General features: G+C 30.7%; 1 protein-coding gene across 2 annotated transcripts in view; it reads right to left on the bottom strand.

Annotated features, from left to right (window-relative positions):
- The window catches only part of LOC139521769 (elongator complex protein 1-like), a 43,089-nt gene that overhangs the window by 11,495 nt on the left and 6,444 nt on the right, over positions 1-25,150 (bottom strand). For both annotated transcript variants that reach the window (XM_071315369.1, XM_071315368.1), the window contains exons 3-22: positions 22,909-23,061; positions 18,881-18,962; positions 18,145-18,225; positions 15,728-15,813; positions 13,895-13,994; positions 13,055-13,145; positions 12,287-12,410; positions 11,633-11,726; positions 10,516-10,737; positions 10,089-10,259; positions 9,723-9,819; positions 9,223-9,390; positions 8,239-8,345; positions 7,470-7,567; positions 6,176-6,229; positions 5,765-5,867; positions 4,757-4,946; positions 3,921-4,079; positions 2,917-3,048; positions 2,448-2,533 (exon numbers count right to left, since the gene is read on the bottom strand). In XM_071315369.1, the coding sequence (XP_071171470.1) occupies positions 2,448-2,533; positions 2,917-3,048; positions 3,921-4,079; positions 4,757-4,946; positions 5,765-5,867; positions 6,176-6,229; positions 7,470-7,567; positions 8,239-8,345; positions 9,223-9,390; positions 9,723-9,819; positions 10,089-10,259; positions 10,516-10,737; positions 11,633-11,726; positions 12,287-12,410; positions 13,055-13,145; positions 13,895-13,994; positions 15,728-15,813; positions 18,145-18,225; positions 18,881-18,962; positions 22,909-23,061 (2,398 nt within the window). The remainder of the gene's footprint in view (positions 1-2,447; positions 2,534-2,916; positions 3,049-3,920; positions 4,080-4,756; positions 4,947-5,764; positions 5,868-6,175; positions 6,230-7,469; positions 7,568-8,238; positions 8,346-9,222; positions 9,391-9,722; positions 9,820-10,088; positions 10,260-10,515; positions 10,738-11,632; positions 11,727-12,286; positions 12,411-13,054; positions 13,146-13,894; positions 13,995-15,727; positions 15,814-18,144; positions 18,226-18,880; positions 18,963-22,908; positions 23,062-25,150) is intronic.

Genomic DNA, 25,150 nt, shown 5'->3' with positions numbered 1-25,150 from the left:
TTTTATTAATAACTTTAAACGAAATGTCCATGACTTACTTAATTTAAACCTAACCGTGCTTTGTTGGCTGAAGTAAATGGTTTTTTCCGGGTTCTGGAAGAAGGACTTATGTCCTGCAGCCGAGCATTTTACTATACAGATGAGATACAAAAGTATCCTTGATCTTGTTTCTATATTAGAAGTTGAAATTATTGTTTATGTTGCAGTTTTTATACGCCCGTCAAAATTTTGACGGGACATATTATGGTATACAAATGTCCGGTGTCCGTCCGTCCGTCCGTCTGTCCGGCGTAAACATGTCGCACCGTAACTTGAGAACGACTTATCCAAATCTCATGAAACTTAAAATAGTTGTTTCTTATGATGGTCAAATGATCTGTATACTTTTTGGTGAAAATAAGATTTAAACTTTTTGAGTTACGGCACTTTGTAACTAAAACAGGGGTGTGTTTTTTTTCACATGTCGCACCGTATCTCAAAAACGTTTCTTGATTATTGCTTAAAACTTTACACACTTCTTACTTATATTAATCTTAATATCTGTATACTTTTTGGTGATGATTCAAAATTTCATTTTTGAGTTTTTGAGTATTTTATAAAAAAGGGGGAGGTTTTTTTTACATGTCGCGCCGTATCTCAAAAACGATTTATGATTATTGCTTAAAACTTTACACACTTCTTTGTTATATTAATCTAAAGATCTGTATACTTTTTGGTGATGATTAAAAATTTCATTTTTGAGTTATTGAGTATTTTGTAAAAAAAGGGGGAGTTTTTTTTTACATGTCATGCTGTATCTCAAAAACGATTTATGATTATTGCTTAAAACTTTACACACTTCTTTGTTATATTAATCTAAAGACCTGTATACTTTTTGGTGATGACTCAAAATTTTATTTTTGAGTAATTGAGTATTTTGTAAAAAAGGGAAGTTTTTTTTTTTACATGTCGCACCGTATCTCAAAAACAATTTATGATTATTGCTTGAAACTGTACACACTTCTTTGTTATACTAATTTAAAGATCTGTATACTTTTTGGTTTGATTCAAAATTTTATTTTAGTGATATTTGTAAAAAAAAACAGGGGAGGCGGGGGTTTCACATGTCCCGCCGTGTCTCAAAAACAATAAATGGTTATTGCTTAAAACTTCCTCAGAAACTACTTATGATTATTGCATAAAACTTCCACACAAGACGTCGGGCGTATCATGCGCTCATGGCGCAGCTGTTTATTTCTACTTTGCGGTCCCCGTTAAAATATTTAATAGCCTTATTGCCTGATTCAGTAGGAAGTAGGCATGATCATAATACAAGACAAGAAATAATATTACAGAAGTCAACACACGGACCCGTTTATATTCTAAATATTTCATCCCTGCAACAACAAAACTATGGAACACTCTTAACCTAAAACATAAGAAAATGTGAATCTCTGTCATTATTCAAAACACAAATTAGTACCCAAAATAGTAAGGTCCCAGTGTATTTTTATATAGGACATCGTTTTGGCAAAATTCTTCATGCTCGCTTAAGAATGGATTCAAGTTCATTGAATTCTCACCTTTTCGTTCGTAATTTAGTAGATTCATGCTTAAATCATAAATTGTCCGCTAAAACATTATTTTGTTCAGTGTAGGAAAATATAACATGTAGTGATGCCTTTGTGTTAAAGGCCGTATCTTGACTTATAATGGTTTACTTTTATAAATTTGTAATGCAGTTGGATGAAAATTTGTCTCATTGACACTCATATAAACATCTACCTATATCTATTGGTACTCATTACGAAGAAGAAGAAAGCTTGGCAAATATTGCATATATGCAAGCAAGCTAACTAAAGTCTTACTCTACAAGCATTAGGAAATTAGCTCTCATCCCTCGAACCTTACTATATTGGTTCATTGCACTTTAGCGTGATATACAATCGTACGTTAATAAACAAAACAACCATCGCACTTTAGCGTCACGCCGTGATACACCATCGTACTTTAGCGTAGACCATCGCACTTTAGCGTGACCATCGCACTTTAGAGTACCATCGCACTTTAGAGTCCTACATATATACAAAATATCTATGTCATTTTTATATGAGAATCTGCAGAAGGGGGATTACTTTGTAACAGGAATGTGTCATATATGTGGAGAAAAAAGACACATATCTGATGTTGCATGCTGGGAATGAAATACCTATATTCTGGGGCACCTGATATCTTTCCCAGTTCTATAGGAATCTCCATAGCCATGTTAAAGTTTGAATGTGGTTTTCTGTATATTTTTGCAAATGTCTCTTAATAATTAACCAAAGATCTATTGTTTTATTTATCAACTTTACATTGTTCAAAAGATGATTCACAACTATTTTGTTGTTGATAAAGTCAGTCTAGCACTCTTTTAATCTGTTTTTAAAGCTTATTAAGGTAACATTTAAGTTTTCCTATTTACAAACCTCTGAGTGCTCTTACTAAAAGCAATGCCTTCTCTAGTTCAGGTGTAGTTTTCCTTACATAGGTCACCAGTATTGACAGTAAATATCTGAAACAGATATAATAAAGATTTTCTTTAATATTGTGTTTTTAAGGAAATGATAAATGAACAGAGTAAACTATTTAGATATTGTTTAATCAAAGAGAAGTTTATTTAACTTAAAATAATTTAAATTGTTAAAACAAGTTATTAAAACTTAAAAAAAACAAAAACATAAATGACTTTTATATGTTTTCAATAGTGTTCAAAACTGTGCATTAGATACTTTTTGCATGAATTTTAATGATATTTCAGAAAAAAATAATTATAAAGAAAATGACATTTATATAATAAATTATATTTCTGTATATGATCTTGTCAATCCTTTATACTAACCCTCATAACAAATATTCAATATAAAACATCAGTAATAGTTCTTCATGTAAACTTACTTGTTTTCATTATTATCAATCAATGCTTGTCTAACAGCATCACAGACAGTATTAACCTTATTTGGGAATTCTTTGTCGTCTGCTGTTTTCTGATAGGCTGCTGTATACATTGTCACAGTTACATCTTCTGCACTGAAATTTCAAATGCATTTTCAGAAAATTTATTATTATAATTAAAGTAACCATTTTTATTTAGAAATTAATCAATAGTTCTTTTTTTCATCATTGTATATATATATATTTTTTTTTTAGTGTGAACTACTTTATTTATGATTGTTTATTGTACTTTTAAACTGTTTTTCTCCTAATTAAATCTAACAAAACTGTAGGACTCCTTACAATGCAATTTTCCATATAATTTCTTTTTCCAAGGAAATAGCTATTCTCGAGAATTCTCTTTATTATTTGAGATCAGGACTTGTTCAATCATAATAAAAACTAGATATGTCAAAACAACACGAATGGCCCCGTTCCAAAAATTTGAAAAATCTGCAATTTCAACAACACATGCGGACACTAACAAGAAGGTGACCTTCTGCTGTTGTCTGCTCTATGGGCGGGTTGTTATCTCTTTGGCACATTTCCATTCTCAATTTTATCACATATACTAGATCTGCTCAAAATCTGATGGCCTTAAAAAAACCTTAATAACTGATTTTTTCAACAATTTCTCAAAGTCCAAAGCCCATAATTTCGACAAAAATTAGTGAAGCAGAACAAAACTCAAACTTGATCTGTAACTCATCATGGTTAACTCACAAACCAAAAATTTCACTCTACAAATGAATACTGTGGATTTATTTCTTCTCCTGGTTACCAATTTTCGTGGATTAAGGAAAACTTACATGTTTGTGGATATTTAATTTCATGTTTTTTTCAAATTTGTATACAAGCCTATAGAAAATTTGTTATTTGTTGAACATTCAATTTCATGGTTCGCCTGTACCAACAAAATCCACCGAAATTGGTATCCAACGAATAATAATGAATACACAGTAACTTACTATAAATCTGAGATAAATAGATTGATGTTGTTAACTGACTCCACTTGTTGAACAAACTCCTTCACATTTTCGAGGAATACTGTTGGGTTGTGATCAAACATTAGGTTCAGATTTATCCTGTGTTTCTTCATTAAAATCATTGCTGCCTTAAAATTCATTCTGTAAAATAATATTACTGATAATTACTTCCTAGCTTAACACCAAGTCGAATACTAAAATGATACTTGAATCATCAATTTTCTGATAGAACATTCTTCTTGTAAAATCTATTTCTTTTGAACTCCCCTTGAAGAAGTTATAATGTTTTGAATGTTCATACTAAATATTGCATGTTTTCTTTACAATTACTAAATGGTATTGTTGTTTAATGTGTTTTGACTATGTAATAATTTATATCAAATAGGTGTTTATCAATTTAACGATTGTTTATTTAATTAGTAAATGTAGTAAATGAGATATAAGTAATGAAACTATTATCTAATACCAGATAATAAATTAGAGGGATTTTAAAATGTCTATTACTTGTGTAGTAGTTCTACACCAAGTTGACATCCTTAACTTTATATCCCTTTTTATTATTCTTCCACTTATCTTATCATGTCATACTTCATACCTTGAACCAATAAAAGACTCTCATAAAGTGTAAGGGAAACAAGAATGAAGTTTAACTAAAATAAGCACTATTTTTCCTTATCTGACGCTCAGTAGAAAATAGAACATTAGTTTTGCTCTGTGTTAAAGGTCACACTGTTACTTTGAGACAAAGAACAGCAATCAAAGCCATGTTCCTTTGTTTATCTTTGACAAAATATCAACTATCAAAATACATGACAGACCTATCTAGTGCTTTCCTTACTGCTGACAGTACCAAAGCTCTTGGATGGATAGTTTCTAAGTTCCCTCTAGGCATCTGTAAGATCAGTTTGGTATCCTCTGAGACTACATGTACAATTCTAGACCCTCGTTCTACTCTCCGGATGCTTTCATCAAAGGGATGTTCTTTGCCGTCTGATAAGGTTGGCAATACTATAATCAAAACATTTTTTTTTAATTTAGCAAATGTTAAATAGTTAAACTTAAAAACACTTACTCTCTAATCATGTTAATGCAACAACAATTCATCTTAACAAGAATGTGTCCTCAGTACACGAATGCCCCACTCGCACTATCATTTTCCATGTTCAGTGGACCGTGAAATTGGGGTAAAAACTCTAATTTGGCATTAAAATTAGAAAGATCATATCATAGGGGACATGTGTACTAAGTTTGAAGTCGATTGGACTTAAACTTCATCAAAAACTACCTTGACCAAAAACTTTAACCTGAAGCGGGACAGACGGACGGACGAACGAACGGACAGACGGACGGACGCACAGACCAGAAAACATAATGCCCCTCTACTATTTGGCATTAAAATTAGAAAGATCATATCATAGGGGACATGTGTACTAAGTTTGAAGTCAATTGGACTTAAACTTCATCAAAAACTACCTTGACCAAAAACTTTAACCTGAAGCGGGACAGATGGACGGACGAACGAACGGACAGACGGACGGACGAACGAACGAATGAATGAACGGACAGACGGATGGACGCACAGACCAGAAAACATAATGCCCCTCTACTATCGTAGGTGGGGCATAAAAAGAACATGACACTTAAACCTGATTAAATATTTCAGATTAAATTCACATATTGTGATTCAATTTCATATGGCAATAACAAAAGCATTATTTTCTCCCTAGTAAATAAAATTGTTTGGTAGCAACAGGAAATAAAGCACTATTTTTTTCCATAACTGATTGTCTCCTCATAAGTAACTGCCTCAGAGTAAAATAACTTACCCTCCACTTTAGTTTTCCTACAGATGCATCGACATGTATGAGACAAGGTGGTCAGTAGCAGGAATTCATCATGTATGGCAAACGATGTACAGTTTGTAGCTACCTATAATAGATCCATTCAATTCACAAGTTATTTAAAATTTTCAAATACATTGTACGCACAAAATATTTAACACACAATTGTTTTTTTATAATGAAAAAGGTTAATGATGAATAAAATGTATTAGAAATACACTCAAACAAAAAAAAAATCCCACCAACAGATGGAATTTTGTGGATCTATCCCATAATTGACATGCAGTCTCCATTGTATCAATTGTGCATTGTTGTTTTCTTTTTTAACTTTAATTACTTTAAATTAACTTGTCATTCAATAGTTTTTCTCATTTAAATACATGTATATATATATACCTCAACATTATTCACATAAAATCTGTATCTGTCTGTGAGTCCTAACACAACTTCCTTTATAAAAACAAAAACAATCTGTATAAAATTTGAATTAGATAAAAACAATTCTAAGTCTTGTACATTTATAGACTTGTTCAGCATTCGATACAGTTTAAGGGGAGTTAACTCTTGGCAAATCTACTAAATTTCAATATCCCATAATGTAATTTTATGATAATACTGTAATAACAAATTCTTATCTTAGGAAAAATATAATAAACTGCTGCGTCATAACCGCATAATACACCCGTTGCTTTTTCAAAGAAGAAAGTTCAATAACATCTCAATGTTATATCAGAAATTCATGAAAAATTAAAAGGAGGTTATCTTAATAGATATAAACCTGTCACCAAAGTTTCATGATAACTGATTAAAGCATTGACTGAAAACTGAAAATGATCCCCTTTTTTATGAATACAATCACATAACTCGGAAACGTAAGATTTTTATTTTAAAAATCTAAAAGGAGCTTACGTAAATACATATAAACAATTCATCAGTTTCATGAAAACTGCAGAAAGCATTTTTGAGTTATTGTCTGAAAACTGGAAAAAAAACACTTTATTTTAATGAATAAAAACCCATAACTCAGAAACGTAAAATCTTAAATTTATAAAAATCAAAAGGGAAATCATGGAAATAGATACAAACAATTCACTAAAGTCTCTTGCAAATTGGTGAAAGTGTTTTTGAGTTATTATCGTGAACTGGAAAATCACCATTTTTTAATGAAAAAACCCAAAACATGGAAACTAAAAAATCTTAAATTTATAAAACACGAAAGGGAGCTGAAGTCAATAGATATTAACAATTCACAAAAGTTTCAAGCAAATTGGTTCTATCATTTTTGAGTTATTGTCCAACATGTTGACGATGGGCCGACGGACAATGGTATACCATAATATGATGTCCCATAAACAGGCGAATAAAAAAAACTGAAGCAAAAAACTTTCATACAGGAAAATAAGCTAAACATAAATCTGTTTAAAGTATTAAAATAAATAAAGAGCAATAATTTTATTTTGAATTGAAGGAGAAATTGTCAAACCCCTTCAGTATGATGTTGTTAACTCGCCTTCTCCATCTACTGATTTTAACAGAACCAACATACCAAAGGAACAGGAATTTGCATTTCTGGGACACCTGAATTAACGCTGGTTCTGGTTTATACAGTATTTTCACTGATTTGTTAAACCTACAATGCAAGTGTTATTTAAAATCATTTTTAACTATATTTCAAACTTAAGAAATTTACCTGACCACCTATATCACAAACTGCCATCTGTGTACATGGAAGCGGGAAATTTATTTCTTGTCCAGAGTTATCTTCCCATGGCATTATACTTTCATTTACTGTAAAATATCAAATTAAACATTTGTCAGATTTTCTCTATTTATGACAATTTAAAAACAAGACACAATGATGGCCAAGTTTTGTTAAATTTAGCCCACTAGTTTAGTTGGAAAAGATATTTGTAAAAGTTAACACCACTGACGACAATGACAACGGACACCAAGTAATGAGGTAATAGTGCTTTATTTCCTGTTGCTACCAAACTAGATGAGCTAAAAATCATTATACTTATCATAAATGATATTGAGTAACATGTTTTGTTTTGAAGGGATATCTTTTTACATCCTTTGTATTTATTTAAATCTAAATAAAAAATGCGAAATACTACCATTTTGCAGTTCAATACAATATCGTTATTCTTATAACAATTGCAGATGCATAGATATAGGAAGATTTGGTATGAGTGCCAATGAGACAACTCTCCATCCAAATAACAATTTATAAAAGTAAACCATTATAGGTACAGAGAGAGTGCAAAATATGTACAGGAATATGCATCTAATTACAAAACATATATATACAATACAGTGGTTTCAAAACATTATAGGTAGTCTACCTGACCTAATAATGACTTCATGGTTCAGCTAACACACAAGCTAACAAAAGATAATACCTTTGGCTACACACTCGAATGAAATCAGCTGTAAAAGTATCAAAAGCAATAGCTTACCTGGATCATATTTGAGTAAGGAGCCATCAGGTAACTGTATACCAACATGCCCTGAATCATTACTGACAGCAAGTTTGAATACATGATCTTCCAAATCTGATGTTGAACTGTGGATAGGTAATATATATTTATTTTAATCTTATAGTATAGGTTTATTGCATGAATATTGGGGAATATTGTCCCGAGTAGAATTTTATATTGCACAAGCTTGCGAGTGCAATATATGTTCTATGAGGGACAATATTCCCCAATATTCATGCAATAACCCTTTTATTGTATAGAAATATAATATTTGAAAGTAAAAATTGGTTTAAACTAAGATATTGTCGTTGATGACGTCATTAATTTTAAAGATTTATTGCACTAGTGCAATATTGCACCCTTACTTTTGGTTAGTTTCTGTGAGAAATATTATATTGCTATGCAATAAAATAGCTTATTTTCATTTAATTTGTTCTTGCACATCATAACAATTATCAATTATTACTATTACAATGTAAAATGGTTATAACAAAAAAAATATAGACTTAGATATTTACTACAAAAATCAAATGGAAAATACTGTTAATAAAGACACTAAAGCAATGGTAGGAACAATGCAATGATTAAATCTTATATTCTAATGTTTACAGGTAATATCTTATTACAATATGTACAGGAATAACATTGATAAAAACCTGCTGGAATACTTTTAATAGATCAAGGATACAGACATGACTTCTATGTTAAATGACGCCGCTATAAAGACGTGTGAAATTGACGAGCTTTTCCAGTGAAAGACATGATGCCAGAAATGATGTATCACGCATTATTGCTGTTAGTTGTATATTTGCAATTATAAATGAATAAATCAAAATTTGAATATGCCCTATAAAACTTATATGAGCCAACTGGAACAAAACAAGTATAATCAAAAAGGCCCACATAGATTTTTTTATTTTTTATAACAGAAAAAAAACAACAACAAAAAAACCACTAGACTACCTTATCTTGATTATGGCATCTTCTTTCTGAATATTTCCATTACAAATAATAGAGTGGTCACCAATGGACTGGTCAACTAATACCAATATAATGTTATCTTCATTCAACCAGGTCACATGACTAACTGACAAAGGATTCTGGTTAAAACCCTCAGGCAGACCCTCAATCCTATAAAAAAAGATCATCAGGTATATAAATATATTTATATTTCACAAATTGTGAAACCAAAAAATATAAAATAAGAAGTGGTATGATTGCCGATGAGACAAACATCTATCAGAGATCAAATGATGTAGGTATAAGCAACTATATATTTGACAGGTGAATAAAATACAAAAATAAAAACTTGAAATAAAAATAAAATTGGACTGATACCTTATATATGTCAAAAATTTGGTAAAATTTGCCATACATAGTCAAAAATTTGTCCAAGTAGGTAAAATAATCTTTTTTTTTTGTATATATTTGTTGTTTTTAAAAATAAATAAAGAGAAAATAACCTGTAAATGCCTTTGAGTACTGGAGTTTTACAGCAGACGGCAAAACTTCCACCTCCAGCTCCATCAAACTTTACAGTGTCATCTACTGTCTGAGATTCTGTAAATATAGCATACAATCAGAACAAGGAGAAAACAAGAAGATGTATGTATACATGTAATACTCACAAAGATATGCTGTATATAACTGAAAATGTTGTTGAACTGATTGATTGTACATTTCACTTAGGCCACTTACAACAAACTGAAAGCAATTATCATGAGAACATGAACAAATAATTGTTTTTTCTTAAAGCAGTTTAAAAACACAACATGGGTTTTACTAATAAAAATCCTCAAATAAGAATAGAAAGTCAATAAAACACTTACCATTAAATGTATACATTGCTATCTGACTATTTTCAAGGAGGACTGCCAAATCGTTGGTGTTGCCATGACAACAGAATATCACTTGATTGACAGCACATGGTAATTGTAAACTATAAGCAGACATAGAAGGTGGCACAACCATATTTCTCATTGGTGATAACAAGACTTGATCTGTAAAAAACAAACCCAAGATAAATAGTATTAAAAAGTTGAATCATAAAATAACTTGATTATTTGATCACAATAGAATATAACATTTCATAAACAAATGTGTTAAGATACTTTCTGGAGTCTCAGTATAAATCAATTTATTCAGCTTATATGTCCTCATATTTATTTGTATTTTATATAGTACCACACCATATTCTTCTTTTTTATATTTTTTTTCATAAACACAATGACAGCATGCAAAATTAATATTTCTCACCACCATCAATAACAGCTACAAGAGCTTGATCATTTTCTGTTTTTCCACAGCTACAGTTTGTGGCCCAGGACCATGTAAACTGTGAGTATTTTCCAGCAGACGACACAATATGAAGTTTGTAGGCATGTTCAGGGTCCCATATTACAGATGTTGGTTTGTCAGAATTAAAATATAAACTCTGTTTTAAGTACCAGTGATAGTTTCCAACTGTCCATAGTTGTACTGAAAAATAAATAAATATTTTCATTGACAAATACTGAACGTATTGCTGTTAATTTCTGTGTCAATTGGTCTCTTGAGAAGAGTTGTCTCAATGGATCTCATACCAAATCTTCATTTTTATATGAAAGGAAAAAATAATATCTCCAGTAACGCAGATACATTTTTATATTTAGTGCTAAACCACCTTCTCCCTTCCTTGAAAAAAATTGTTGCTGCTTTGTTTATATTGATACATGGCTTAAATGAAAATGTGCAACTATTTTCAGGGAGGACTGCAATGTGTTGCATTAACTTAGAATAACAGTATATAAATAACATATTTTTTTACTAGCCATACAGATACAATTAATAAAACAAGTGAAACTGCGAGCTACTGCTCACTGATGATACCCCCGCCGCAAGTGGATAATATTAATAGTGTAAAAATATGCAAGTGTTCTGTAAACAGGAAGTTGTCGAGTGATGAATCTGAAAACGCATCACACGGTATAGCTGACTTATATAAATCCTGAAACCAAATTTCAGAAATCCTTGTATTGTAGTTCCTGAGAAAAATGTGACGAAAATTTTCAACTTGGCTATCATGTGTAAAATCAGACAAGTGTTCGGTAAACAGGAAGTTGTCAAGTGATGAATCTGAAAACGCATCACACGGTATGGCTGACATATATAAATGTTGATACCAAATTACAGAAAGGGTGGATGTGTAGTTCCTGAGAAAAATGTGACGAAAGTTTCATGGGATGGACTGACTGACGGACGGACTGATGGACGGACTGACAGACAGAGGTAAAACAGTATACCCCCCCTTTTTTAAAGCGGGGGTATAATTATCATTTTAAAAATTTCATCTATATATTGTGCTATATTATTAGTAATTTTAATATATGCATACCATAAGATTTACTGGAGATTTTATCCTCTGTAGCCATATCTTCACACCATACAGCCAGTACAGTAGAATCAATGTTCCATAGAACCTCTTTTACCTTTTAATGAAAATAGGTTTATCTGTTCAAGATGTTATATATGAGTCAGATATTAAACAAAATACATTTTTGTACAAGGTGGTGCTAACAAGATCATACTCCAATAAAGAAATAGATTTGTCTCATTGCAATCCTACCACATCTTCCTACTTTATATCTATCTTTCTAAAATTACCTACTTTTATAGAGGTAAGCTTTTAATTCAATGTAGTGAAAACTGATTTTAAGTATATATATATAATAGGGTATTCACCTTTTCGATCAAAATATCATATTTTTTTTTAAGTCAGTCGTTTTTGAACATTTAAAAAGTTTTCAGGTAACTGGTCCATTAAAATCAAGTCAGATCAGAATGTCACACACCAAACCCTCAGAGGTTGGAGCCACATATATACTCACGTCAAACATTGGTAGATTAGACAAAAATACTTATGACATGCATAAGATATGTATTAAATCCTCTTGTGGGGAAAAAATTGCCATATAAATTTGCAGATAAGTATTCATGAAATTTTCATGTAAACAGCAATTAAATGCACGCTAACAGTATGATAACATACCTCTACTTCTTTAACTCCAAACGGTAATGTAAACTCTCCATGTCTTAATCCATTCTTCTCAAAGAAAATAATCTCATGGCGATTTGGTTTTCTCATTGATGATGCAACAAGACTTCCTGAAGGTCTATTATAAAAAATCAAAAAAAATATGCATTAGAATATTCTTAATTACAAAACTGTGAGGCTTATAGTCATTATCATAGTGATCAAATATATTTTCAATTTGATAAGTCATTACATAATTAAGAGGATGCCATACAGTAGACACCATTCTTTTCTTTAAGGGAACACATTAAATATGTGTTCAACATTTGATTTTTCCAAGATATTATGACACAAAGAGAAATAAAACCTGTAGGTTTGTAAAAATTCTACAATTTCACTTTACTAGTTAATTCATATATAGTTCTAATGAAAACATATTACACAGTGAAGAATGGTAACAACATATCGGGTTTCTTTCAGGGTTTTCGTACTAATTGGGTTAGGCAATAGACTTATCACGTTTTGAGTGAAGACAGCATGCCACATAGACGATAAGAAGTTGTAAGTGTTTGTTTTTATGTGATAAAGGAAGGCACCAATGCTCTAAGTTTGCAATATTCTTCATTATGCTTTGGTACCACTGACAGCTTTTTAAACAACTCATCAATAAACAGGATAACTGACTGAACACAGTTTCCAATGGTGTAGTTTAAAAACTTAACCATAACTTTAAATTTTATTCTAATATTCTTACACCAATAAATGTAATTATGATTAACTTACTTCCAACAAAGGGCATGTTCTACACCATCAATATTTTCACTGGTAGAATCATGTTCACATTCTCTACTCCAAACACGTAACTTTCTGGCTCCTGATGATATTAATGTTGCATTGATGATGTATTTTAGATGGTACATGCAGATGTAAGGATGTGTTTTGCTGAATTCTTTTGTTATAAATTATGCAGCTAGTTTTCTCAATTGAATTGTTTCATATTTTTTATGTCAAGGCCTTATGTAGCTGACTATATGTTATGGGTTATCCTCTCATTGTAAAGGTCATATGGGTGTCTATAATTGTTTAAATCCACTTCATTTGAACTTTGGTGGAAAGCTGGCTCATACCACATCTCCTTATTTGTACAAGATTAAAAGTTTATGGTACATACATTGAACAATTATACAACCAAAAGCTGTGGTTACCTAATCTTATTTCCTGTAGTAGTGACTGCTTATTGATCCTGTATTCCAAATTGAGTGCAATCTTATATTTTGGTGTCCAAGTTAGTGGTCATCCTAATGGAAAATGGATGTTGCAGGATTTTATTGTATGATTAACTTTGCTCATTGATGAAGGTGTACTTCAATCCATATTTGGTCAATTCTTTGACATCTGGTCTATATTAGATTGCTGTATCACTGATATTCAGACTACATCTCCATATTTTTACATATATGATTTGAAATTTAGGTGATTTTTACTTTATAAATATTTTTTTTAAAACTTTTGAAATAATATTGCACCAAGAAGTAGTTTCTGTTCATGTTTAGATACAATTTGAGGTACATTTTATAATTTTAATTGATGATACAGCTCTTACTTAAAAAAATTATTAATTACCTGATATAGGTGATATTGTACTAACAACAAAGAATTGTCCATCGCCACGCCAACTTATACGAGGTTTTCTGTCATCCCAAGGTAATGCTGGTTTCTCATCCTGTAAACAGATACAAACATTTTAATATAATCATACATTATAACGGGAAGTCTATCAAAGTTTCTAATCAGTTTTAGAAGTAGACAGAATGATATAGAACATTTTTTGGTCACTTGAATTTAAACCAGATGCTCCGCAGGGCACAGCTTTATACGACCGCAGAGGTCGAACCCTGAACAGTTGGGGCAAGTATGGACACAACATTCAAGCTTGATACAGCTCTGAATTTGGATTGTGATTATATAGTTGACACAGCAAAGGCTTCTAATGTGGTCTAATGAACTTAAAAATTATATGTTTTTGCTTCTGAGCAATACACTATACTGTTGAATATAAATACCCTAAAAAAAAATATTTGAAGAAAAATTCTTTTTAATTTTTGAAATCTGAAATGAGAAAAATTTAACCCTTACCCCTCCCTATTTTTTTCACCTCCCCCAATCCCTTATTCCAAAAATAATCTCAATTCAAATTTCTAATTTAGTTTTAATTTGGAAACAATAACTACTCATTTAAATACATCATTAAGTATTAAAATATAGAATGACTTACAGTCATGGTTAAAATAAATATTAATTAACAGCAATGAACAGTAACTTCTAAAAATAAATTTTCAGCTACACATCTCAAGACAATTATCACTTCCTTAATCATAATTTTCAAGCAGTGTAAAGGAGGTAATCAAGTAATCAAACATATATATATAACAGTATTCTTTAAATATTAACTTTTGCCCTCAATTGCTTAATGATTTGATCCATTACCCCTATAACCATCCCTTTGTAGTATGGAAACTTGTGGTATAATTTCAGAGAGATTTATACACTTAAACACAAGTTATTGACTGAAAACTACAAAAATGCTTATTTGGACCCCTTTTATGTCCCCTCACTTATTGAAACCCCCCTTGGAGCAAGAACCCCAAAACTCAATTCCAGCCTTTCCTTTGTGGTAAGATGATTTCAGATCGATCCATACACTTAAACACAAGTTATTGTCTGTAAACTAGAAAAATGCTTATTTTTGGCCCTTTTTTGGCCACTTATTTCTAAGTGTTCAGGGATATTAACCCCAAACTGACACCAAGCCTTCCCTTCATTATATGGAACCTTGTGGGACAATATCAGAGAGATCCATGCAGTTAAACATAAGTTATTGTCACGAAACTTCTTTGGACGACGCTGACGACGACAACACCACTGACGACGACGACACCACTGACGACGACGTGATACCAATATACGACTGCAGAATGTTTTGCGGTCGTATAAAAATTAGTTTAATACATCTAATATAAATACCCTTTCGACATTCATATCAGATAACATAATTTATATTGTGAATTTTTACTTAAACATTTGCTTTCTGGCTTAACACCAGATTTTTCTTAAATGATCAAGAGTTAACAAGCTGAGATGTTCTTCATACAGAAATGGTAATGTCAATAGAATATTCTCTTATTCAATTTTCAAATAAAATAATTTTGAAAGGATTCTGCAATTCCAGGACCCAAATAATGGTAGTATCATAATTCTTACTTTTCAAAACTATTCTATGTTTCTATATTATTTTTATCTTCTGGTACAAGACCCGAATTTTACCTTAATTTCTCAGTATAAACATAATTTTCTTAGGTTTGAATGTAAGTCTGTTTTTACTGATTTCATGTGTGACTGGTGGCTGTTCTTTATTTACAGACTTAAAATTTGACTGTAGCAGGCTGTTGTACTCACCTCAGGTTTAATTGTAGCTGCCTGTTTCCCTACTGACCCATGGAACTGTGTTTCCTTCTTACCCCAACCAACTGTGACAAACTCCGCTAAAACAGAAATATTCAATTATGACAACAAAAGTGGATTTGTGCTTGATATTTATCATATAATACAAAAGTAATAAATGATGCAACATGTGATTATGGTTAAGTAATAACTGATTATCTGATACAGGTAATTGTCTATTATTTGTTAAATTAATTCATTGAAAAATTAACCTCATTCCCTCTTCACAAAAGTACTTGTAATATTTATATCAAAAGTCTTACCATCTGAAATTATTTGATATGTATTTGACAGAATAATCAGAATTGCAGCTGATAACAAATGAATAAAATGTATACTAATAACCTGATCCAAATGTAGTTCACTACCTGATCCAAATGTATAGTTAATAACCTGATCCAAATGTAGTTCACTACCTGATCCAAATGTATAGTTAATAACCTGATCCAAATGTAGTTCACTACCTGATCCAAATGTATAGTTAATAACCTGATCCATATGTAGTTAACTACCCAATCCAAATGTATAGTTTATAACCCGATCCAAATGTAGTTAACTACCTGATCCAAATGTATAGTTTATAACTCGATCCAAATGTAGTTAACTACCTGATCCAAATGTATAGTTTATAACCCGATCCAAATGTAGTTAACTACCTGATCCAAATGTATAGTTTATAACTCGATCCAAATGTAGTTAACTACCTGATCCAAATGTATAGTTTATAACCCGATCCAAATGTAGTTAACTACCTGATCCAAATGTATAGTTTATAACCCAATCCAAATGTAGTTAACTACCTGATCCAAATGTATAGTTTATAACCCGATCCAAATGTAGTTAACTACCTGATCCAAATGTATAATTTATAACCCGATCCAAATGTAGTTAACTACCTGATCCAAATGTATAGTTTATTATCTGATTCAAATGTATAGTTTATAACATGATTCAAATGTATAGTTTATAACATGATTCAAATGTATAGTTTATAACTTGATCCACATGTAGTTAACTACCCAATCCAAATGTATAGTTTATTATCTGATTCAAATGTATAGTTTATAACATTCAAATGTATAGTTTATAACATGATTCAAATGTATAGTTTATAACATTCAAATGTATAGTTTATAACATGATTCAAATGTATAGTTTATAACTTGATCCAAATGTAGTTAACTACCCAATCCAAATGTATAGTTTATTATCTGATTCAAATGTATAGTTTATAACATGATTCAAATGTATAGTTTATAACATGATTCAAATGTATAGTTTATAACTTGATCCACATGTAGTTAACTACCCAATCCAAATGTATAGTTTATTATCTGATTCAAATGTATAGTTTATAACATTCAAATGTATAGTTTATAACATGATTCAAATGTATAGTTTATAACATTCAAATGTATAGTTTATAACATGATTCAAATGTATAGTTTATAACTTGATCCAAATGTAGTTAACTACCCAATCCAAATGTATAGTTTATTATCTGATTCAAATGTATAGTTTATAACATGATTCAAATGTATAGTTTATAACATGATTCAAATGTATAGTTTATAACATGATTCAAATGTATAGTTTATAACTTGATCCAAATGTAAAGTTTACTACCTGATCCAAATGTTTAGTTTATTACTTGACTCAAATTTAAAGTTTATTACCTGATTCAAATGTAAAGTATATACCTGATCCAAATGTATAGTTTATTACCTGATCCAAATGTAAAGTTTATCACCTGGTTCCAATGTATAGTTTATTACTTGACTCACATGTAAAGTGTATAACCTTATTCAAATGTATAGTTTATAACTTGATTCTAATGTATCTTTTATTATCTTATCAAAATGTATAGTTTATTACCTGGTTCCAATGTATAGTAAATTAAGTGATCCAAATGTACAGTTCTTTTACTGATCCAAATGTATAGTTTTTTAACCTGATCCAAATGTATAGTTTTTACCTGATCCAAATATATTGTTTATTACCTGATCCAAATGTAAAGTATATTACCGGATTCAAATGTATAGTTTATAACCTCTAAATGTATAGTTTATATCCTTATCTAAATGTATAGTTTATATCCTGATCCAAATGTAAAGTTTATTACCTGATCCAAATGTATAGTTTACACCTGATCCAAATGTATAGTTTTTTTTACTTGATCCAAGTGTATAGTTTATTACCTGATCCAAATGTATAGTTTTTTTACCTGATCCAAATGTATAGTTTATTACCTGATTTAAATGTATAGTTTATTACCTGATTCAAATGTATAGTTCATCACCTGATCTAAATTATAGTTTATGACCTGATCCAATTGTATAGTTTATACCCTGATCCAAATGTATAATTTTTACCTGATCCAAATTGTTCAGGATGTAGTGATTTCTCGGTCACAGGATCAAACTCTCTGGTCATCATTATCAAGGTGTCTTGTCCTACAAACAAAATTATACACATTACAATTATCCATACTTTTAAATTTACTAGCAAAAATTACATATTTATACATGTTAATTCTTTATAAGTTACCTGATCGATTCATACAGTCTTTACAATAACTACTGTTCTACAATCAACAAACTTTTCACTCATCATGAGATAAATGTCATCTCACATTCTTTCTTTTAAATGAATTTTTACTTGTGATAAGAAAAATTATATCAGATTCAATTTATTATCTGCTGGAATAAACAATATATCACATATTGCCGTTAGAGTCGGATATAAAACAGGCTCCATTACTGTCAGTTCCTGAAACTCAAACATAAGGTTGTGGCCTGCAATGGTTAGTTGTTTCTGCATTAACCAATAGGATAAAGATTAAATGCACTAGGATTACACTATGAATTGTTGTCAATAAATGTGTATTGTGTGTGGAAAAAAAGAGTAGAATTTTATTCAGATGTTACAGGATATTTTAAATTGCAGTTGGCAACCTCAAGTTTTGGATTCAGGGACTGACAGTAATGGATCCAGCTATATGTCTGACTCTAATGGCATAAATATATCATTCTAGTTTGATTTCATATGGAAGTTATATAATAGAGACAAATATCTGAAGCTGATATCAATTTCAGTTAACATAATTACCTGTAGTTAATACCAGTAACTCTAGGTCAGGACTCCAACACATAGAGGTAAATCCACTTTCAACATTACCAACACATTCTAACTACAAAACATAAAAACTTCTTAAAACACTTTAAATAGCATACGTGTGACAGATTAATTCAGTTAAGGTGGTACACAACACTACAGGGAGATAACTCTGTACAAATCAGCTTTACGTTTTAACCACATTCTATTGTTAAGGTAATATTCTGCTTCTCAATGATCAAAATTAGTTTTTGTCAAACTGCTATGTATCCAATGAAATTTTTCATTGCAAATAAACGTCAGATGAAGTACATGTCTGTGGTTCAAGTTTATTGAAATTTTTATATTTGCAATATAGGTTAAATTCAATATTTTGTCAACATTTTTATGAAAATTGAACGAGTCCAAATTGATTTTAATCAAGGGGTTTGGTGATTTAAATATGTTTTTTTTTATATAGAGAACATTCCAAGGACATTACTGCAATTAAGGTGAGATTTTTCTTTACAGCTTTTACAATAATGCTAGCAAGACAAATCTTTGTTTGGCTTGCTTGCTTTGTTTGTATCAATGTTTGCTCAAACATGGTAATTAAGATAGGCGGGGCTTCAGCTTGCATACATCATACTTAAATTTTATTGGACGTTATGTTGGAGGTTAAGGACACTAAATTTTAAAACATCACATGACACATATTCTCACATGTTTCCTTACCTGTAAATATACAATACAGACAGGATTCTACTTCGTCGAACTTATCTGTTCATTTTCACAATCGTAGAAACGGAAAACATTTTTTTTTCAGAGATCCAACTTAAAGACTGTCGTCAAGCACTTTTAGTAAAATAGCTATTCGAACACACCTACTCTGATTTTGTGATCCATTGGATAGGTATTTCACTTGACCCCTATATTTCATCTTTTAGTACTGTGATTTTTTTTATGTTATAAAGTCAACCTGTAGCTTTGCTATATAAAATGATAGAGTCTGAAGCGAGATGATGTATCAAATACTCTTGTTTTGTACATTTTCAAGACAAAATATTCATCTCAAACACACCCTAACATAAAAAAAGGTGCACTCGATTTTCTCTTTTCAATACAATTGTTTCCCATTTTTTAGAATATTTTCTGGAGTTTCATAATAGAAGGACAGACATGGAAATAACTGACTGAACTAATAGATTGATATGTTATAAAAACAATATTAATTTTAAGTCAATTAATGTTGAAGGCCAGTTTCTCAGCCTCATACAAGAAAAAAGTGTATTTGTCATGTGATGTTTTAAAATTAAGTGTCCTTAACCTCAGACATATAATGTCCAATAAAATCTAAGTATGATGTATACAAGCTGAAGCCCCGCCTATCTTAATTACCATGCTTGAGCAATCACTGATACAAACAAAGCAAGCAAGCCAAACAAAGATTTGTCTTGCTAGCATTAATGTAAAAGCTGTAATTGACGTAATGTCAAACATTAACCAGATGCTCCGCAGGGCGTAGCTTTATACGACCGCAGAGGTTGAACCCTGAACGGTTGGGGCAAGTATGGACACAACATTCAAGCTGGATTCAGCTCTAAATTTGGATTGTGATTAAATAGTTGACACAGCATAGGTTTCTGACACAGAATGAATGTGTTCTAATGAACTTAAAATTTTTGTTTTCTCTTAGAGCAATTCACTATGCTGTTGAATATTAATCCTCTCAAAAAAATGTTTGAAGAAATTTTCTTTTTTATTTATGAAATTTCAAATGAGAAAAATTGAACCCAATTTTTTTAATCACATCCCCCTTTCCCTTATTCCAAAACTAATCTCAATTAAAATTTCTAATGGAGTTTGCAACAATAACTACTCATTTAAATACATCATAAAATATTAAGATGTAAAAAAACTGCTTGTTATCACTGAATGGTAAAGATTATTTTAATTTATCAGTTGGTAGTAAAAAGTGAATATACATTGTATATTGTATATAACAAAGATTTAAGTTGATTCTGGACAAAGAAAGATAACTCCAATTAAAAATAAATCTTGCTATTGCACAATATTTTGCAATTAGATATTTCTTGCTTACTATTATGGACAAAGAAAGATAACTCTAATTAAAAAATAATTTGCTATTTCACAATATTGTGCAACTAGATATTTCTTGCCATTGCGCAATACTGTGCAATTGAAAAGACTTGCTATTGCACAATACTTAATATAATAATTTTAGATCCTGATTTGGACCAACTTGAAAACTGGGCCCATAATAATAAATCTAAGTACATTTTTGGATTCAGCATATCAAAGAACCCCAAGATTTCATTTTTGTTAAAATCAGACTAAGTTTAATTTTGGACCCTTTGGACTTTAGTGTAGACCAATTTGAAAACAGGACCAAAAATGAAGAATCTACATACACAGTTAGATTTGGTATATCAAAGAATCCCATTTATTCAATTTTTGATGAAATCAAACAAAGTTTAATTTTGGACCCCGATTTGGACCAACTTGAAAACTGGGCCAATAATCAAGAATCTAAGTACATTTTTAGATTCAGCATATCAAAGAACCTAACTGATTCATTTTTTTGTCAAAATCAAACTAAGTTTCATTTTGGACCCTTTGGACCTAAATGTAGACCAATTTGAAAATGGGACCAAAAGTTAAGAATCTCAAACACAGTCATGACAGTTAGATTCGGCATATCAAAGAACCCAAATTATTCAATTTTGATGAAATCAAACAAAGTTTAATTTTGGACCCTTTGGGCCCCTTATTATGTTGGGACCAAAACTCCCAAAATCAATACCAACCTTCCTTATATGGTCATAAACCTCGTGTTTAAATTTCATAGATTTCTATTTACTTATACTAACGTTATGGTGCGAAAACCAAGAAAAATGCTTATTTGGGTCCCTTTTTGGCCCCTAATTCCTAAACTGTTGGGACCTAAACTCCCAAAATCAATACCAACCTTCCTTTTGTAGTCATTAACATTGTGTTTAAATTTCATTGACTTCTATTTACTTAAACTAAAGTTATTGTGCGAAAACCAAGAATAATGCTTATTTGGGCCCTTTTTTGATCCCTAATTCCCAAACTGTTGAAACCAAAACTCCCAAAATCAATCCCAACCGTTCTTTTGTGGTCATAAACCTTGTGTCAAAATTTCATAGATTTCTATTAACTTAAACTAAAGTTATAGTGCGAAAACCAAGAAAATGCTTATTTGGGCCCTTTTTGGCCCCTAATTCCTAAAAGGTTGGGACCAAAACTCCCAAAATCAATACCAACCTTCCTGTTGTGGTCATAAACCTTGTCTTAAAATTTCATAGATTTCCATTCACTTTTACTAAAGTTAGAGTGCGAAAACTAAAAGTATTCGGACGACGACGACGACGACGACGCCAACGTGATAGCAATATACGACGAAAATTTTTTCAAATTTTGCAGAAGTATAAAAAGGATCACTTGATAGTTTGGAAAGACTAAATCAAAAGTTTATTAGAATTTGAGGAGTTTAACATCAGAAGTTGGTAATTTTATCAAGAGGTCCTCCTACCTTTTAGATTTTTATCTATGGAGGAAAATATTTAATAATAAACTTTTTTCAGATTCTGCTTCCCAAGGATAGGCTAGATTTCAGCAAAGATACTGATTTTGATAGCATTGTGTACATGTGCAACATTTCTTAAAATTGTAATAATTAATATCAAATGTTTGTCCATTGTTCTACAATCGCAAAAATAAATGCACACACAGATTTCTTAATTAGCAAGAGTATAAAATGATTTTCACCAATAATCGTAGTGGTATTTGCCTTTCTGTCTATTCCCCGTTGTTGTTTTTTATAGTCGACATATAATTTTTTTCAAGATGACTGTGAATACCTAGCAGTATCCATTGGTTTTTACCCTTCTACACAATCACCACTCATCACTTATACTTTTACAGTATTATTTCCCCCCATTGTTTAACCATGTCTATGTCTATGTTAATAACAATGATTTTAAACTAAAATTACTCACATCTCCAACTAAGACATTCCACACCAAAAGATTACCATTATCTATAGCTACACATACTGACTGTTGATCTGGTATACATTGGATCCCTACAACCTTGCCACTGCCATCTGTTGGCATATAATCATCTGTTAAAAGGGAAACAACTCCTGTGATCTGAAATTAGATTAACCATCATATTATTCATAGTTACAATATAACTGATATTAAAAAGCTGACAACAACATATATCTTGATATATAAGCAGTACAATATATAGGCTATGGCCAAATTGTGTTAATACTGTACATAATCTTTACATACTTAATTTCTGGTGAAAGTTGAGGACTAAATCTGGCAGTGTGCAGTGTACAGCATCCTGTTTCTGAATACTGGTGATTTAATAGAAATCTTCAATTGTATATGACAAAATATTTAGTTATGCTCTTCCTTTTCATATTTCATTACTGAAGTGCTAGCCTTTGTAAGAATCAGGTAATTTAGAAGTTTTGAAAACATTGCAGATTAAAATAAACCAAACTCACCATCCTATTTTGATGTAAACCTCATCCTGAGTTAGAAATGGTAAGTATTTCATTTCTACGTGTCTGGTAATTGAGGAAATCTCTAGACAACTTTTGGTTAGAATGATAGCACTTTATGGAGTTAGCTCCCTTTAATTGTTAATCTTTAGTGCATTTCAATCAAATTATTTATTGAAATAGATGTAACAGAACAGGAAAAGGAAACAAATTTTATATTCAGGCACCATAATACATTTTGAACAAAATCAATAAAAACTTGAGTGGGTTTTTGTTTTGACATGTTTTGACTGCTGTCTGACTCAATTGGCACTTAAGCTAAAATAGCCTGCATTTAACTTCAGAAGTCAAGCAGCTCTTTATATAAGCAGGTCTTATTGTCCTACACTAAAAGTTATTTAATGTGATAAATACTATGAATACATTGTACAATTTTTCTCTCCAGAAAAATCGATAGTGTATTAAAAATACATGTTCGTATTCTGACCTTTTTGCTTCATTCCTACAAACATTTTCACTTGCTTGTACTGTGGAAATAAAATGTGTATTGTTTTGTGACACTTAGTGAGTGTTGAATGCTTAGTTAAACTCAAGGTAATTAAAAGATTAGCATTATGTAATTCTAATCTGTTGATCTTCGTTCAGTGAAATCTAGGCGTCATTTAAGGTGTGAACAACATTTCGTATGAATGATAAACAAAAGTCAGTGATAGTTGTAGACACAGAAATGTTAAAAAAAGAATTAAAATTAATATACTGGAGAAATAAGATCGCACAATAACTGGATAGCTGTTGTATATTTTTATAATTTGCATAAGCTCACTTTTAAATTAATTATGACTTCTGATTACCTTTGAAACCATAAAATACTGAATTATTTTAATTGAATAAATTTATAAATAAAAATAGCCTTCTAAACACGAGTGTATGAACTAAAAATTGTACTATATTAAATTAGAATCAGCAACCTTTAATATTCCAAACAGATCATTAATAATTGCAATAATATAATTTAGGCCATCCAAAGCGATCTTTATTTACCTATTTCGGAATTAATTTTTCATCAAAATATTTTAAATCTCACGACGCATGAATACTTCAGCTATTTGAAAAAATGATGTTTTAAAAAATTGACAGGAATTTTAAGGATCTTCTTGGAATGGAATCGAAAAATTACGAACAGATATTCTTTTCAAGTGTGAAAAACATCAACAAAATTTATACATAATCAGGAATGTCCTTATTAAAATAGTCTTCGTCTCACAACGTATAATACTTTAGCTATTGGACCAACGATGTTTAAGAACGAATTTAATATGTCATCTTTCCCTATTTTTGAATGTAATTATAAGTCTGTTTTAACTGGCATGAATACCCCTATAGCGGACAAACAGTTTATTCTTTAAATTGCTGTCATTAAAACTTGAATGTATTATGGTGCCTAATTTGAAACTTTAATACTCAATAGTTTTCCTGGAAAATTATCACATCCCTTGGGGATTATTAGTGGATGTCCAGTTGTATATATATTACATGAATGTCAGAACAATTGTGATGATGACGAATTTCTTCCTTTATTCGAGAACAATCTAATTGATATATAAATCTGTGATTTTACTATGTTCATAATTTCGATGAACCAAAGCAAGTTATATATCGACCTGTATTTAAATCAAATTGGTTCTCTTCTTCTTCTTCTTTTGGTATACAATAGTCTATCAACA

This window comes from Mytilus edulis, chromosome 4, assembly GCF_963676685.1.
Source record: "Mytilus edulis chromosome 4, xbMytEdul2.2, whole genome shotgun sequence".
Lineage (NCBI taxonomy): Eukaryota > Metazoa > Mollusca > Bivalvia > Mytilida > Mytilidae > Mytilus > Mytilus edulis.
This window is presented reverse-complemented; position numbering and strand designations above follow the sequence as displayed.